The sequence below is a fragment of the Oreochromis aureus genome, linkage group 15 (assembly GCF_013358895.1).
Source record: "Oreochromis aureus strain Israel breed Guangdong linkage group 15, ZZ_aureus, whole genome shotgun sequence".
In the NCBI taxonomy this organism is placed as follows: Eukaryota; Metazoa; Chordata; class Actinopteri; order Cichliformes; family Cichlidae; genus Oreochromis; species Oreochromis aureus.
The window spans coordinates 17,155,064-17,171,339 of NC_052956.1; the positions used below are offsets into that span (position 1 = coordinate 17,155,064).

General features: G+C 36.2%; 2 protein-coding genes across 2 annotated transcripts; one reads left to right on the forward strand and one right to left on the reverse strand.

The window, feature by feature from the left end:
* Positions 1 to 1,358: 1,358 nt before the first annotated feature.
* Positions 1,359 to 12,991, forward strand: LOC116311343 (adhesion G-protein coupled receptor G5-like). The gene is made up of 18 exons (XM_031728442.2): positions 1,359 to 1,459; positions 1,549 to 1,653; positions 1,869 to 1,994; positions 2,655 to 2,702; positions 2,807 to 2,962; positions 3,120 to 3,152; positions 3,314 to 3,391; positions 3,629 to 3,782; positions 4,672 to 4,834; positions 5,223 to 5,357; positions 5,432 to 5,542; positions 5,636 to 5,672; positions 7,503 to 7,603; positions 8,208 to 8,329; positions 11,148 to 11,416; positions 11,509 to 11,611; positions 11,701 to 11,984; positions 12,472 to 12,991. Exons 2-18 carry the CDS (start codon positions 1,596 to 1,598, stop codon positions 12,603 to 12,605), a joined length of 2,112 nt encoding a protein of 703 aa, XP_031584302.1. The 5' UTR covers positions 1,359 to 1,459; positions 1,549 to 1,595; the 3' UTR covers positions 12,606 to 12,991.
* A 146-nt stretch (positions 12,992 to 13,137) lies between these two features.
* On the reverse strand, positions 13,138 to 16,235 carry knstrn (kinetochore localized astrin (SPAG5) binding protein). The gene is made up of 9 exons (XM_031728449.2): positions 16,121 to 16,235; positions 15,333 to 15,397; positions 15,124 to 15,259; positions 14,822 to 14,851; positions 14,633 to 14,732; positions 13,992 to 14,106; positions 13,840 to 13,901; positions 13,478 to 13,552; positions 13,138 to 13,392 (listed from the first exon to the last, which is right to left on the reverse strand). Exons 2-9 carry the CDS (start codon positions 15,352 to 15,354, stop codon positions 13,264 to 13,266), a joined length of 669 nt encoding a protein of 222 aa, XP_031584309.1. The 5' UTR covers positions 15,355 to 15,397; positions 16,121 to 16,235; the 3' UTR covers positions 13,138 to 13,263.
* Positions 16,236 to 16,276: the final 41 nt, after the last annotated feature.

Below are 16,276 nucleotides of genomic sequence, written 5' to 3' on the forward strand. Positions count from 1 at the left end.
GGTCATTATGAGATCGCCGTCACAATTCATCCAGTTGTTTTTGTCAGCAGTCACATCATCATTATGCCCATACCTTAACATTACGTCCAAATTTATATGCACCACAAATGAAGATAATGTAATACATACATGTATACATATACATGTGATATATTTTGGATCATTGACTATTACTTTCCTGCTGTATACCTTTCTTTTCTTATCATCCTAGGGCGAGTTAATCTTGGTTTGCTATATATTTTTTTTTGTTCATTTTTCTTTTCAAATCTAGGCAGATGCTTTGTAATCAGTGATTTGCACCTCGCTGTAAAATCTCAGTATGTACATTCATGAAGGTGGCTGCAGATTATAGTTGGTTATAGATTATAGTTTATAGATTATAGTTTATCGTCATAGTTATAGTAATTATAATCCTGAAATGTTGACTTTCTCTCTGATAGGTTTGTTGTGGTTTTTCAGCCTAATGATGGTCCTTTAAAAAAAGTTTAACAGTTGAAAATCAGCTCCAGATATTTTAAATGCTTCATTTGTCATGAAATAACAAGGAAACTGAGCTCGCCTAGCCATAAAACTGCTTATTACTTTTGAGCCTCTGAAAATAAGAGGATAAGAGGAAATATATGAAAATGGCTGTAAGTCATTAACAGTTAATGAAATACTTTTGTCAAACCTTTATAATTACAGGCAAAAATCAGCACTTTGATCATATCCTGAATGTCTGATTTAAACTTCTCTGTGTTTGTGTACAGAGGCCTAATATTGTCCAAATACTTAGAAATGAGGCTAAATATTAGAAATACTCATATAGTTGTGTCAATAAATGTGGTTTACTGAGCAAAACAGGTCAAATCTTTCATTTTCCACCCACTGTGATACTGATTTTAATGTCACACCTTTGAAAACGTGGGAGGTTGTGTGTGACGCAGACTTGTTTCCAAAAATATAGATTGACACTGAAACTGGAAATGCCATAGTCCGGTCTTTACACCGAGTTTTAATTTAGTTCGCTGTAGTTTTTTGTGAATAACATTATTTATGTTTCCATTAAACTTGGCAACACAGATAGCATCTGAGTTGTTAAATAATATGAACATATTTCATCTGCTTGAAATGATGAGAAATGATCAGTTATGAGAGTTTTAGGAAACAAATCTTCCTGAAAGGTTACGCTTTTAACAGGTCTTCAATGGAAAAATGACGCTGTATGCACAACATGATAACAGCCAGTGTGCAGCTCACAAAATTAGCCCTGGATGCTCATCCAAGCATAGCACAGTTCCTATGCCTGCTTTGCATAGCACATTCAAGTCTGATGACATATTCAGAAACTGCGAATTTGCAAGACAAAATTTGTGCAGTGGGTATCTACCCAAAGTTTGACAACAAGTGCACATCGCCAGAGGTTCACTTCCTCTCCAGGTGCTCTGCTGACTAACGATTTGACTTCAGCCAGAGAAAGGTAAAAAATAAAATGCTTGGGGCATCTTTGGCTGAAAGTTCCTTTTTAAAAATGACTTTTGAACAATACTTGGTATTTGTCAACTGCAGGACTGAATGAGTCACACATCCTGACTCACATCACATCCCATCCAAACATGACTCGGCTCAGTTGGACTGCTTGGGTTTTGTTAGTGAGCATTTTGCAGATTTCAGGTGAGTACATGATTTCTGCTGAATCTTTACAGGACACTTGTTGTGTTAGCTAAACGTTCAGCAAGTGCTAGTGTATCACAATTCATTTTTCTTTAAATTAATTATACTTTTAGAGCATGAAGATTGCGGATTTTGATGTCACAAGCTCAACTATGGTAGCTTTAATGTCAATGTCAACTAAATGTGTAAAAACAATTTTTGACCTTTTATTTCAGGTGAAACGAAAACTCTAAAAAATTATAATTTCATGGATATCAGAAAATGTTTCCAGGAAAAAAAGAGTTTTGTAGTTGTCGATAGTTTCTATGGCAATATCAGTGCAAAACCCTACCGGAATCAGAGTAAGTGAAATACACATTTTAGTAACAATTGTTTCTCATTTTTCACAAGTTGTGTTGAAATGAAATTCTCTGTTTTTGTTTATATTTTTTGAAAAACATTACTTCCTGATATATCAAAAATTAAAGAAAAAAATAGTTCTGCTGAAATTTTCTAAAAACTGAGTCTGGCATTAACATCCACTTTTGCAATCATTGACGAGCAATGAGGAAATTAAACAAAAGACAAAGACTTGATCTGTTGCTTTTGTTGAACTGGGATTGAAATTTAAATTTCTGGGTACTTTGTTTGGAAATGCAACATATAACGAACATTTGAGTTTCACATTTTAATATGAGACCTGCTTCGACAAGACTTTGTGCAGATTAATTCATTTAAAGGAGCCTTTGATGTGTTATAATCTAGTAACTTGTGCAGGTTACTTGAGCATGTTGGGACAAACTCCAAGTTTAGATGAACATGAAGTGCAACACATTTACATGGATGTTTTGTCCCGTGTGAGATGCCTCATCCCTGTAAATGCACTTTGTTTAGACCTGGTTAAAATGTCAATCCAGTAAAATTCTGAAAGTGTTTTTTTTTCTAGATATTGATTTATAGTTGTTAAGGCAAGTAAAAGATTTAAATGTATTAAAAACACACACTGTTCTTTGTCTTTACAGCCCAAGTGAATTGCACAGTATTTGTAGAGACAAACGGAACTGAATTGGGTGAGTCCAGCTTAGTTTCATATTGTTTTAGTTGCCAACATTTGACTTTCTAATCAGCATTTTAGCAAATAAAAATATATCTGTATGTTGTTTTTTAATACCAGAAAATTATACCAGAAGCATTCAGGACACTTGGCCGAAAATTAAAAGCAATAGCAGCATTTTGAAACTTCACATTTCAAAATGGCATTTAGATCAAGGCGGGCGTATGTATGTTCTGTATGGGAAATTCTGCAACCGCACACAATTTAACTTTACAGGTAAAATAACTCTTCAGTATTTTATATTTTTGAACTTATTGTTTTTTCAGCATTGTTAGCAACTTAAAATAAAAAAAATTAAAAAATGATAAAATATGATAAATGATATAATAAAAAAATGTCTAATCAACCAAACATTTTTGCCATCCAAATCCAGGTTCAGACTGTGTCTTCAATACCACAGACACAGGTGAATTCATATCAATGAAAAGATAAAATCCAGAGCTAATAGGAAAAATTTAAAAGTTGAAACTTTGAAAATAAGGATTCGCATGCGATGTTAATTTTTTTCTCCTGCTTTTCTTTCTTTTTATGATTGTGGTGGTAAAATCTGACAAAATAATGCTGAAGAGTGTCAGATTAGATGTATCAATACAAGCACGGTGTGTAAAAAATCTACCTACAGTGAAGATTCCTGCCATAACATGGGTAAGTTTTAGATAAGTGCAGGAAAGTATCACACTTTTATAATCACTATTTTTCCTGATGAGTTCACAATGAATAGGACTAGTCTTGCCTTAAAGAGTCTTTGCATTATGCCACCATTTAATTAAATATAAGTCGAATTAAAATTGAAATAAAATGCTGAGAGTAAAATAACACTTTTCTTTATGTTCTGTTAAATGTCGAGTTCTTATGTTTAAAACAAAATTCTCCACCTTCCAGCTCCAGATCTCCGGAATGATTACATAATCGACATAAACTCAACAACCGCCAACTGTGTAAACTGTAACAATCCAGTGAAAAAGCCTGAGGAGAAAAAAGTACTTAATACAACACTTACTTCAGGAGGAGGAGAAATTAATGCTGCCAAAGCTGTGTAAGACACTCTCACTCACCAAATGATATACTGCATGCTTTCATCATTTATTTTCTATTGATTTATTTAAGAAGATCTATTATACTGGGCAAAATCTGAGTTTTCCTGAGTTTTTCTCATTTTCCACTCACTGTCTAGTTTTGCTTTCACTTGCTACTTAGAATTAGGCACTACTACCCACTGGGCTCAGGATCAGTAACCCTTATCATTGAAATGAAGAGTTAAAAGTGATCTCCATATCGAATACCACAAAACTATGCATCACACATTGCTGCCACAAAACAACTTACATGTAAGACATGCAAGCAGCTTTGAAAAACTCCCATATTATTTTCCCCAGAGTGAAAATGTTTGTTGCTTTTAAGCTGTTTCAGTTTAGTTAATCGTAGTCACATTGCATCAATATTTAACAGCTTAAACTTGGGTCTTTAACCCTGTGAGGTTCAAGTCAACATCATTGATGACCAAACCCTCTGTTATCAGACTATGTAAAAATTTTTGTACTTTTAAAATCATTCTCCAACATCGGAATCGGGGGATTTCCTGCCTACCTCCAAAGGTGTGCCTATACTTTAACGTCTGGTGTTGTTTTGGCCACTTAAGCTCAGCCTTGGTCTTGCCCTGAAGCCACTCCAGCATTATCCTTGCTTTGCTTCTCAGTTGTCTCAGTTGGGCTTTAAATTCTACCCACAAAAGCCAGTTTCCCCCGAAAAGCTGTTGTATGTCCTTTACTCTAAGTGAATTTCTTAAAGTGAATTCACAAACACATCCAGATATGTATTTGGTTTTTGACATTTAAACCCCCCACTGTAAAACATGTTTTTTATAAACATGCACAGCATCTTACATTTACAGTATAATATAGAAATGTTCTCACATCTGTCAACAGTGAACTAATAAAAGACTTAAGGAACTTGGCTGCCGACATAAATGGATCTTCAGCTGAAATAACTGTAGGAGAAGGAGTCAAAGGAGTTTTGGTGAAAGAAACACATAAAGACGAAGTAGCGGAAGTATTATTTGCTTATCAGTCTCCAAATGACAGCATAAATGTAGGTGGAATTAAATTTATTTTGACTTTTACACGTTCTATCGTTCTGTCCTAGCATCTCCTCCACTAAAATCCCAGCAGTAGTGGTTTCCCAAAATGTCATTACTCCTATTTAAGATTTAGCTAGAAATCATGACACCTAAAAACTGGAAGGGGCCTTTGCCCATAATTGCATGGAATTCTAGGACTTCCCTTTTATTAAAGAATTTTTTTGTACAATTGAAACAATTACAGCAACTAAAAACAACAGTTACGATTATTGTGTAGTTATTTCAGTATGTTCAAGTTACAGCTTACTTGGGCGTCACATTGCAGATTTTTGTGGTATTTTGAGTAAGATTCAGGTAAATATGCACTGAGCCTGACTCTTTTTGTGTTCTTTCCTGCAGATTATAGACAACACAGAAACTTTGAAAAAATTTTCAAGAGCTGTTACGGTGCCAAAAGAAGCTTTTGATAAAGCTGTTGCTCAAAACGTCAGTATCCCATTTGCAGCTGTTTTCCGATTTATTAATATGGCTAAGGTAAGGCGGTACAGACAAATTCAAGTTTAAAAGTTCATGTTCAGTGATGGATTGACCATAAGTTGATTTTTCAGGATGAGAAGAACAGTACTGTTTTAGGGAATGAAGTTTTAGCTATTGAGATGGGAGCTACTATCGCCAACCTCACAGACAACATAAACATTGTTTTTACAAATATGACATATGTAAGTGAAAAGTTTGTCCATGGGTCTTTTTCTCTATTTTGTTTTCCATTTTAAGAGCATAAATTCATTAACTTTCTGTTGATTTGCTTGCAGAGAGGGATACCGTCTTGTCATTCATGGAATGGTGAAGGTAGTTTCTCTGCTTTATTTGCACCCTGACATAAGGCATTTACAGTTTTGTGCTTTACATATTATTTATGTATTGCTGAGAAAAGCTGAGAAAAAAGTTTCTTCTTATGAGACATTTTTCAAGAGAGAAGTGTTACAGACTGTCTTAAGCGATCAGCTGAAAGATGATGCCAGTGAATTCTGAGCCCACTCTCTGTAAAAGTCCAAAATATATATAGAAAAACACTCCAGTTGTTTGTATTGGTAGACACAAATTTTCAGGACAGTCAACACAATTTTGTAACTCATGTATTTCAGTAGGAGGCATACACTCACCAGCCATGTCATTAGTTATGTTTCACCCTGATAATGCTGGCTTTGAGCAGTCTTATTTCTTCATGGCATAGATTCAACGAGTCGCTAGAAAGGTTCCGCAGAGATTTTGGTTCGCACTGGCGTCACACAATTGCTACAGATTTGTTGGCTGTTCATCCATGATGTGACTCTCCCATCTCACCACATCCCAAAAGTGCCTTATAGGACTGGGAATTGGTGACTGTAGAGTCCGTTTGAGTAAAGTGAACTTATTGTCAGAGCCGATCTTCACGGCCTACGTGACACCAACAACAATGCCACATTCACAGTCACTTAAATAGCCTTTTATTCCACATTCTGATGCTCGGTTTCAGGTCATCTCTTTATGCTTAAATGCACTTGTTAGCTGCCATGGGACTAAATATTTGCATAAACAAAAATAAAAGGGTATGATTCTTTTTTCTATCCCTAACCGAGTAATTTTTATGTCCTAATGCTAATCAAGTTAATATGGACAATTAACAATGTATTATTAATTAATCGTAAGGAAAAATATGAAACAACTCCAACCTTCAGTCTGAAAAGTGGAAAATATTAATTGAATGAAAATGAACACAAATCAGTACCAGATGAGACTAATAGAGACTAATAAAAAAAATCACGTTCAGGTACATCAAAATAAGGTTGGGAAACTTGTATACATAAAAATAGAAGAAGAAGAAGAAGAAGAAGAAGAAGAAGAAGAAGAAGAAGAAGAACTTAAGTACAAAAACACAAATTAATAGACTGGAGGTTGTGTCTTCCTTTTTCCAAATTCCTTTGTGACTGGATTTGGTGTTGGATGGGTATAAAAACACAAAACTAACCACATTGTCGTGACTTGTCATGACTAAATAAACTCAACATTTCTGTGGTTTTACTGGAATAAGTATCAAACCAGTTCAGCCTGCATTCACATTAATACATGGTGTGGTGAACTTTAAAAAAACAAAGAGCTCATGCAAATGTTTTAACATGGAAAACACTGCAAGAGATAAAACAGAAACCTTTTGTGGTGAGTGCCACATCATAGCATAAATAACAAAATGAAAAATCAACAACAGGGTCATGGTTTCCACTGCAAAGACCTCGTATCTGATGGCCAATTTAAAGATTCGGCTGTGTCATGGTATCAAGAACAAATCTGAAAACGGACATAAACCGGTTAAGTGTAACCGGATGTGTGTAATGTTGAAGAACAATTGTTTCTGTGGTGAGACAACACAGGCAGACGTGTACAGGGTCTGCCATCTTTGAAAGTGTTTCCTCGCAGATGCTTGTTAAAAGTTTGTGTTGTGTGTTTTATGGCGCTTTCAATGTGTGGAATTATTTATCAGGAAACAGAAGTTGGAGTTTTATTTTAAACCAGTCTGAAATGTACATTTAAGTACACTTAAGTACACTTAATGTACACTTAAGCAAACTGAACTTATTTATGGTTAGGCCGTCATTGTGTTCCTTGTTACCTCAACTTTCTGCCTTGTTATATTTCTCTTAGGAAGTCTACCAAACTGGACGAGTGATGGCTGTGTGACATATATAACTGAACATGGCATTAGGTGTCAGTGTTCACATTTGACATTCTTTGCTGTCTTGATGGTATGTTTTTCTTCTTATGTAATGATGTACAACCCCACTTCCAAAAATGGGATGCTGTGTAAACTGTAAATAAAAGCAGAATGAAGTGATTTGTAAAGCATTACGAAACCCGCATTTTATTCACAATGTATCACAGAAACATTTGAAATTTTTAAACTGTTTTAAAATATGAGCTCACTTTGAATTTGATTCTTTAGGCGATATTCAAATTGGTCACAATTTTATGTTGAGGAATATTATTCTGAAATTTTTCCACAGTTTGTAGACTTAACTTTTTGCCCATTTATCTAATTAGTTACAAAATATTCCTCCAGCTTACTTTTCAAGCCTTTTATTGCACCGTCCCACCTTTTTGAACGATTGTTTTTCACAAAATTGTGTATTTTCTCAATCTAAACACTTGATATGTTGTGTTCTATTGCGAATAAAAAAATAGGTTTATGAGATTTGCAAATGATCCATTCTGTTTTGTTGACATTTTACACAGTGTTTTAACTTTCTGGGGGGAACTGGCATGTACTTTTGTTCGACTTCAACCACACTCTTCACTGTAAACATCAGGCACTGTTTTCATATGAGATGTGCTTTGCTGTGCTTTTTACAGACTCCTCTTAATGAAACCATTTCAGCTTCTGATTTTAAAAACCTCACAGTCATCACCCAAGTTGGCTGTGGACTCTCCATGTTCTTCCTCGCCATAGTCCTCTTCATGCACTTCCTTTCAAGGTAGTAAGTTGGGCTTTTTTTCCAATATTGAAGCATTTTAACTATATAATAGTCAGAAAAGAAAAAGTGTGAATTAAAAATACAGATGACAACAGAAGAACAGAATAAGTTTTACAGAGAAAATCTGTTGAAAATTAGCTGATATAATAAGTACTGCGCTGTATAGGTCTCTAATACTTATCCCAGGAATAAGATATAAAATCACTATAAAAATCTCTGTAAAGAGAGAGACTCAGTAAAGAGAAACTGTAAAATTCATCATCAGAGGTCAAAATCCTTAATCGTGAATAGAAATACTGTTTAGGTTTTAAATAATTTGGACCTAAATATGTAATGTTTATTGCGCAAAGGGGTATAAGAGCAAAGTCTTGCTGTTTAAAAACAGGGTAAGCAACTAAGTCTTTACCAGATTAATTCACAGCTCTCACTATAACTAGGTGATATATTCCTGACAAAAACATGGTTGGGATCTTTATCAATAAAATAAAGCAAAATTCTCGAGGATACAATAGCCTCAAACACTGTACAGAATTTTTTTTTTTTAAAATCTTGTTTATAAAGACGTGCTTTTCTGGCAGCTGATGTGATGAAGCTTCATGTAAATAAGGCTGCTTTCCAGGACAGTGGAACACTGTGATGAGATGTCATAATGTTTACCACAGGGAAATGAGATTCATCAACAGGGGCCTTGATGCTGATGTTATGTAATGGAAATATCAGCAGTATGTATCAGTGTACATCTTACACAAACATAATACTTTCCTCACCTGCCATGTTTCCTGGGGTATTTCTAAGTCCTCGGCGCACAACCCTCTATGAATGAGCATTGTTTAAAGAAAAGCAAGTGCATGTTACCTGCATCTCTGTAGATGTATGACACACATCTGCTAGCCTACACGGGCACCACCTGCGTTTTCTGCCGTTAGCCCTGTGTGGGTACACCCGATTGGAGCCCATGTGGGAGAAGTGCGGGTTTGCCAAGCCCAGACATCCTCACGGTTTATTCACAGCTACAAACTGTGAACCCACATGGTCATGTTTAGTGAGCATTCAGTTACACTGTATTTGAATATGAGCATGCTGCTACTTCTATCGACAGTCAAATCATCAGTAAACACTAGTAGTAAACACAGTTCCCTAGCATCCCCTTCGCCATGACTAATATGTGACATGGTGCGTCATTCTGATACAAGTTAATATTGGTTTCATGTGGCTGAAGATTTGTTTTTTCCCAGTAAAGGCCAGATATAACACTGTTTAGCTAACCATGGCACGACACACACGCATACACAGAGTTCTCCAATGCACTTTCAGGTGACATTTATTTACACGCTGTCCAGAGCTGATCGCTCGGTTCTGCTCTGGATCTCTCTCCTGCTCAGCCCAGCTCTGCTCCGCAGTCCTTTCTCAGTCCGTCCTGCTTCTCCCCAGGCCCCAGCAGCTACTGCAAGAGGAGAAAGCGTGATTAGTATGATAAAAATCAGCTGTGTTGGCCAATCTTCCCTGGCACTGTCCCCTGAACCCTGCTCCTGCAGCTGACCACATCCCACCACACCAGGTTCTCGGAGATCTTTCTGGAAACGTTGACCTGGCCTTCTTGTTCTTGAATGTAACCAGTGGTTTGCATCTTGTTGTGTTGTGTAGATTCTTGTCTCCATTTCCATACATGAAGATGTCTCTTGATTGTAGATCTTGACTGTGATCCACGCACCTTTGGTCTTTACCTGGTTAGATTTTGTGAAGTGTTCCTCTGCGTTCTTTTGATTTTGCTGAGCTGGGCAGAGTATCCCATCTCTTTAAAAAAGTACCAAATTGGATTTGCAAACTCCTAACATTTTTCGCTATCTCTCTCATAGGTCTTTTTTTGTTTTTTCAGCTTAATAATGGCACGTCTCTCTTATACTAACATCTATTTTGGCCTCCTATTTAAAATGTAAACATTTAAAAGCTAAAAGGTTCAAGGGTTTGAATCAACTTCAGGTATTATGTGTGCTTTACTTGTCATGAAATAACAAGGAAAAGGGCCTTATCGGGCAGTGAAGCTGATTATCAGTCAATTTTCAATCTAATTTTTGAGCTTCTGAAAACTGGGGACTTTGTATTAAAATGGCTTAAAAAGGGAAGTTCAACTGTAACTTAAAATTATCGTCTCTATTTTTTTGTTTGAGGCTGCATCACTTTTATCATAATTTCCCTATATAACAGTTATTTGTATGTAACACCTCTCCTACTGTTACCGTCTATAACCATGTTAATTTTACTGCATTTGCAATATGGAAATTTGACCTTTTGTGGTTGCTGATATTCAAAACCAAGTTTCTCTCAGAAGCAACCTGCCCTTCACATTTCTTTGAATGAATGTGATCACAGTCATATTCATCAGTGGCTTCATGAAATATTGTTACAGTCATACATATTTTTTTTTTTACAAAGCTTACCTAAGGAATATTGTTTGTTTTGTTGTCTACATTACCAAATAATGAAGATGATTAACCATCTAGTCTAAAAGATTGTGTCATGAGATGAAGACGCTTAAAAGCCTGCTGAGTCTTTTAAAAACTGTTAAATTCAGCAAATCTCCACATGTGAGAATATTGAATTTGTCAGTTTTTCCCAATTTATATTAATTAAAAATGAAGTAATTGCTAAAATCAACAAATACCTTGATTGCTAATTATTCAGAGCCATGGGGCATCATTATTTGTTGAAAATATGTGTTTCAGCAACCCAGTGATATCTTAAATAGATATTTGTTAGCAATCAAAACGAACCATAATACACGCTTTGTTTCCTCTCTGTTAATCATCTCCCCATACAGGCGGATCAAGGCCAGTAATGCCACAAACATCCTCATCAACCTGGTGTGTGCCTTGTTCCTGCTTAACCTCACTTTCCTGGTCAATAACTATGTGGCGAATCTGAACAACAGTGTGGGCTGTAAGATCATGGCGGCCCTAATGCACTATTTTATGCTGGCCACTTTCACCTGGTTTGCTGCGCAGGCCTTCCACCTGTGTCTGAGCCTGTATACAGGAGGGAAAATCGCAATCCATCGCTACATACTGAAAATTGCCATTACCAGCTGGGGTAAGTTTATGCTATAATTACAAATTGAACATCTATAAACTTTTTGAAAGCTTCACTCTTTCACCTGATTTTTTCCCCATTTATTTTTCCAGTACTGCCTTCAGTTATTGGGATTGTCCTGCTCAGCATTGGGAAATATGGTGAACAAGTCATCAGCTACCAAAACACTGGAAACGCTGCAGATAATGTGATGATGTGAGCCTGCGATACTATTATGTACCATTACTATTCCATTACATTTCATATTGAAATTCAGAAAAGCTGACTTGTCTTTTCCTTCTAAGGTGTTGGATAACAGACAACAGTGTCCACTTAATCATCAACATAGGCTACTATGCTTTAGTCTTCCTCTTCACTTTTACCACCTTCATCATCATGATGTCCTGGCTCTGCTGTCTCAGGAATGTCAAAGGAGCTAAAGCAAAAGGGGACCAAAGTAGCATAAATATCATAAGCGTCATGGGCCTGTGTTTCATGCTGGGCATTACATGGGGCTTTGCTTTCTTTGCCTATGGTGTCTTCCAGGTCCCCGCGCTCTACCTTTTCACCATCCTCAATTCTTTCCAAGGTACTCACAACCAGAAAGCACCTTTCAATCATTCTAAGTCAACCGTGTTGCATAATACCACTCACAGGATAACACTTGATGTTTTTATTGATTAAAATCACACTTTTTAATATTAAAGACGCTTATAGTTACAAATTAAGTAAATTATCAACTTGCTTTGAACTTTGGTATTGCAGTATTCCTGTTTGTGTTTTCAACAAAGATTTTTTAAAGAAAAATAATAACTTAACTGTGCGTAGCTGCCTGGAGAACGTTAGTTAATCAGCAGAACAGGAGTAGGTGGAGATTAAAAAAAATAAATGAAGAAGAAATATAAAAAGAAAACAAGATCAAAGATCTTTGCATAAGTGCATCGTGGTTCAGGCTTAATCTCCACTCTGTGCATCGTGTGGCTCCATCTATTGGAATAGCTGCACAATAACAATTTTATAGATGCATGCACCCCCTTTTCTCTATCCACTACTGACCATGTCTCTCTGCTTGCCAGGTTTTTTCCTGTTCATCTACTACTACAAAACCTCCCGCATTCTACCTCCACCCTCTGATGTGAAGTCAAGCAGCGTCAGTAACATCACTGATAAAACCAGTCTAAGCAGCTTTACAAACCCCTACTTTAGCTGAGCTAAAGATACAGACACACTGAGACTGAAGACCCGTACCGTTAAGTGTAAACTGCTGTATAACACTCTAATAGTAAATAACACACATAGTCCCACTTAGGTTTGTTGATATTGTAAATACATGTTAGAAAATGCCTTTACTGTTAAAGGTCTTAATTTGTCCTGGAAGCAATGAACTTTGATATTTTGACAAAAAGCAACAGAATATAATAAACTTTTGTCCTTTTTTTAGCCATTTTAAACTGTTAATAGTTTTATATCTTTAGTCAAGCACTACAGACTATAATAATAGCCATGACTGACCATATCTCCACACATAGGATGTACCTAAAGTAGCAGGTGAGTGCCTTGAACTGCTGCCCTGCTGCCTCTGATGTATGAACAGGTGAATAAGAGACACACTGTTAAGCACTTTGTAGAACCAAAAGTGAAAAAAGCCTCTATACAAGTGCCAGTCCCTCTCAAAAAAACACCAAAAATACAAATTGGGTGACATTAAATTTTGTACACTGACATAAGAAGGAATGTGGAACTTGTGGAAATAGGAGTTCTTTATTCAGTTTCACTCACACTGCAATCAAAATACATATCTGCAAATATATATACACAAAGATTACTCTTTAAATGGACAATTTAAATTAAGAAATCACTGAAAACATTCAGAGTAGAAGAGCTTCTGCTTCTTTGAGAGCTCTTTCCAGTTCAGCTGCTTCAGAGGAAAAGTTCTCCCTTTCTTGAACCATTTGTTCTCGTGCCTCCTTGAGGCCTCTCATCGTTTCCTGGATTTCCTAAAGGTTGTAAAAATAAATGCAAATAATAAATAAAACTTATTTATTTAGTGACTTGTTACTTTCACCGAGCAGTTTTACTCACCTCTAGTCGAGCACGTTGCTGTGATGCAGTATCACCAAAGGCCTTTATTTCATTCAGCAGGTCTGCGGAGGTGCTCTGAAATACAAGGAGTAAATATTTTAACCTGGTGTTTCTGTAAATGATTATATAAATCCTGTGGGTGTCTACAATACATGTATATTGGATTCATTTATAATATTTGTTCTTTATTTGTACATTTATTTTTGCATGGAACAAACTAATAAGTGCATGCTTCTGGTTTTCCTTTATATTCCATCTTGCGGTTATTTGCGTGAATATGATTTAAAGTTTGCTTAAATGTGTAACGAATAAATCCCAAGTGTAAACATATCATAATGTAAAGTGAAACCAAATAAACATACCATGACTTCTTTCCTCTGACTTTCATTCTGCCGTGCAGCGTCTCCAACTCTTTCGCCTAACACTAAGAATGAAAGATGGATTTCTGTTAAGTCTCTTACAGAAACCACTGAAGAAATTGAAACTGATGAATATATTTTTGTATTTTTTCTACCTGGGTCTATTTTGGCAGTAACCAGAAGAGCATGGCAGTCCTTCAGGTTTTTCTGAACCTCTGCATTCTCTTTTTGAAGGTCACAGTACTGCAGCTCCAGCTTAGCTACTCTTTGCTGTAATAGGAAAATGAATTCAGAATTAAATAGAATATGGTAAAGAGATAACACAGAAGGGCTGTTCAGCTGTGGCTGATAACAAACATGGCATTTATTCCGTTTTTTGGTGTCTTTTGTGTCAGATCTATTCATGAAGTGGCCCTTTTGCATTTTCTCCTATAAACTTGTACCAGATAATGTTAAAGAGGACAGATGCATAAAGAAAAGAATAGGAATTAAGAGAGTAAGTAGCAGCCAAGTGCTGCTAATAAATGCATTTAACTGAGCACCAGTTTCAGTGCTCAGTTAAGTGCGACCAACAAAAACTAATCAAAACAAAACAAGGGCTACACCTCAGATTCTGCAGGCCTGAAATAATCATATTTTAAATGATAAAGCTCATGACAGCACAATTTGGAAAAAAACAACAACAACAACAAAAAAGAAGCATAAACTGGTTCATACAACAGGACAACAATCGAAAGAATAGCAGTATCTACAGCATCAGTGGGCAGTCATGTGTGGTAGCGATTACTTTCTATACCTGTGTGTCTGAGAGGTTTTTCGCCAGCTCCTCATTGGCAGCAATCAAACACTGATTTTGCTCTTTGAGCTCTGCTTGTTGTCCATATCTAGTGGAGACTCTATGAAAATGTGCAATAAAGTTGTTAGGAAAAAATCAAAAACCAACAGGCTTAAACAATACCCATGTTAATGATTATGAAAGACTCACCCCTTCTGAACTTTAGGAGCAACATTTTTCCTAAAAGACAAAAAAGTGAAACAAACTTAGAATTCAGCAGATCTAAAGTCTGGCATGTACTAAAAGAATATACACATTTAGGCTTACTAGCAAAAGTTTGATAGTCTTTACACTACATGATGCTGAATAGGTATGACAGGAAATTATCAGGCACAGTTTTGTTACCACAGCTGACTCCTAACATCACTAGGGAAACATTGAGATGCATACACTTGGTAACCTTTATTGTTCTCATACAACTGTGACCATTCACACAGGTCATAATTTGTTACCTTGGGGCATTTTCTTTATGTGGCTTAAGGACACCATCTGGTCTCTGGGCAGCAGTGGTTGTTGCGGGTGCAGTTGCTGTGTCTTTGGATTCTTGTTTATGACCGTTTTTCTTTGTTTCTGCAGGTGGGTGTACACCTGGAAGAATGACAGTTGTTAATAAAATTAAAGTAATCAATTAAATAACTAGAAAAGTTCAAATTCACCTCACCTCTTGGAATTTTTGAAGACATGACTGTTCCTAAAAAGTATAATGTCAGCAATAACAAAAGGCACCTGCATGGGAAAAACAACACAAGACAGTAAGACCGTATTTGTATCCTGGGTGTTTTCATTTCTTTTCTTTTTTTCACTAAGATGTTTTATAACAGTAAAATAAAATTGACTGCTGTAAGAGGTTGTTGTTGGGTTTGGTTTGTTTTGCACTCAGGCTACTCTAAAATCTTGTGACTGAGGTATGTGACAATAAACTTTCAATGAATGTAGACCAGGAGTGGGGAACTCCAGGTCTCAAGGACCAGTGTCCTGCAGGTTTTAGGTATCACCCTGGGTCAACACACCTGAATCGAATGATTACTTCATTACCAGGCCTCTGGAAAACTTCAAGTCATATTGAGGAGATAATTTAGCTATTTGATTCAGCTGTATTGGATCAAGGGTTCCCCAATCCCTGATGTAGACAGCAAAGACTACATAAAACTCTAAACTATCTGGATATCAGCCATGTTAATTTACTTAAATCAGGAGTCTGACAAACTGACCAGAGCATTCAAAAATCGATGCGTTTTATTTAAGTTTATTTATTTCTTCACCACAGCCTCACTGAGATCCCTCTAGGGGAGCTTGACACATAAAACTCTGTTAAAACGACCGAACTCTATAGAAACATGGAGATCGGTCGTAGTTTCTTCAATACATAACTCAACAAATCAAAAAACAGTACTTAAATAATAAATTACTGAATGTGATCTAGGTAATTAGCACAATATCAATGCTTACCTTTAAGGACACTAAGTATGCAAGCTGAATTCTCAACAGACAAATACCAGTTGACAATTTTTAAAAACGTCCCGCCCTCTGCGATCATTTCCGGTTGTGACGTTATTTCCTGTGTAAATAAAAGAACTATTCAATAATTGTGTTCCTCAAAAGATT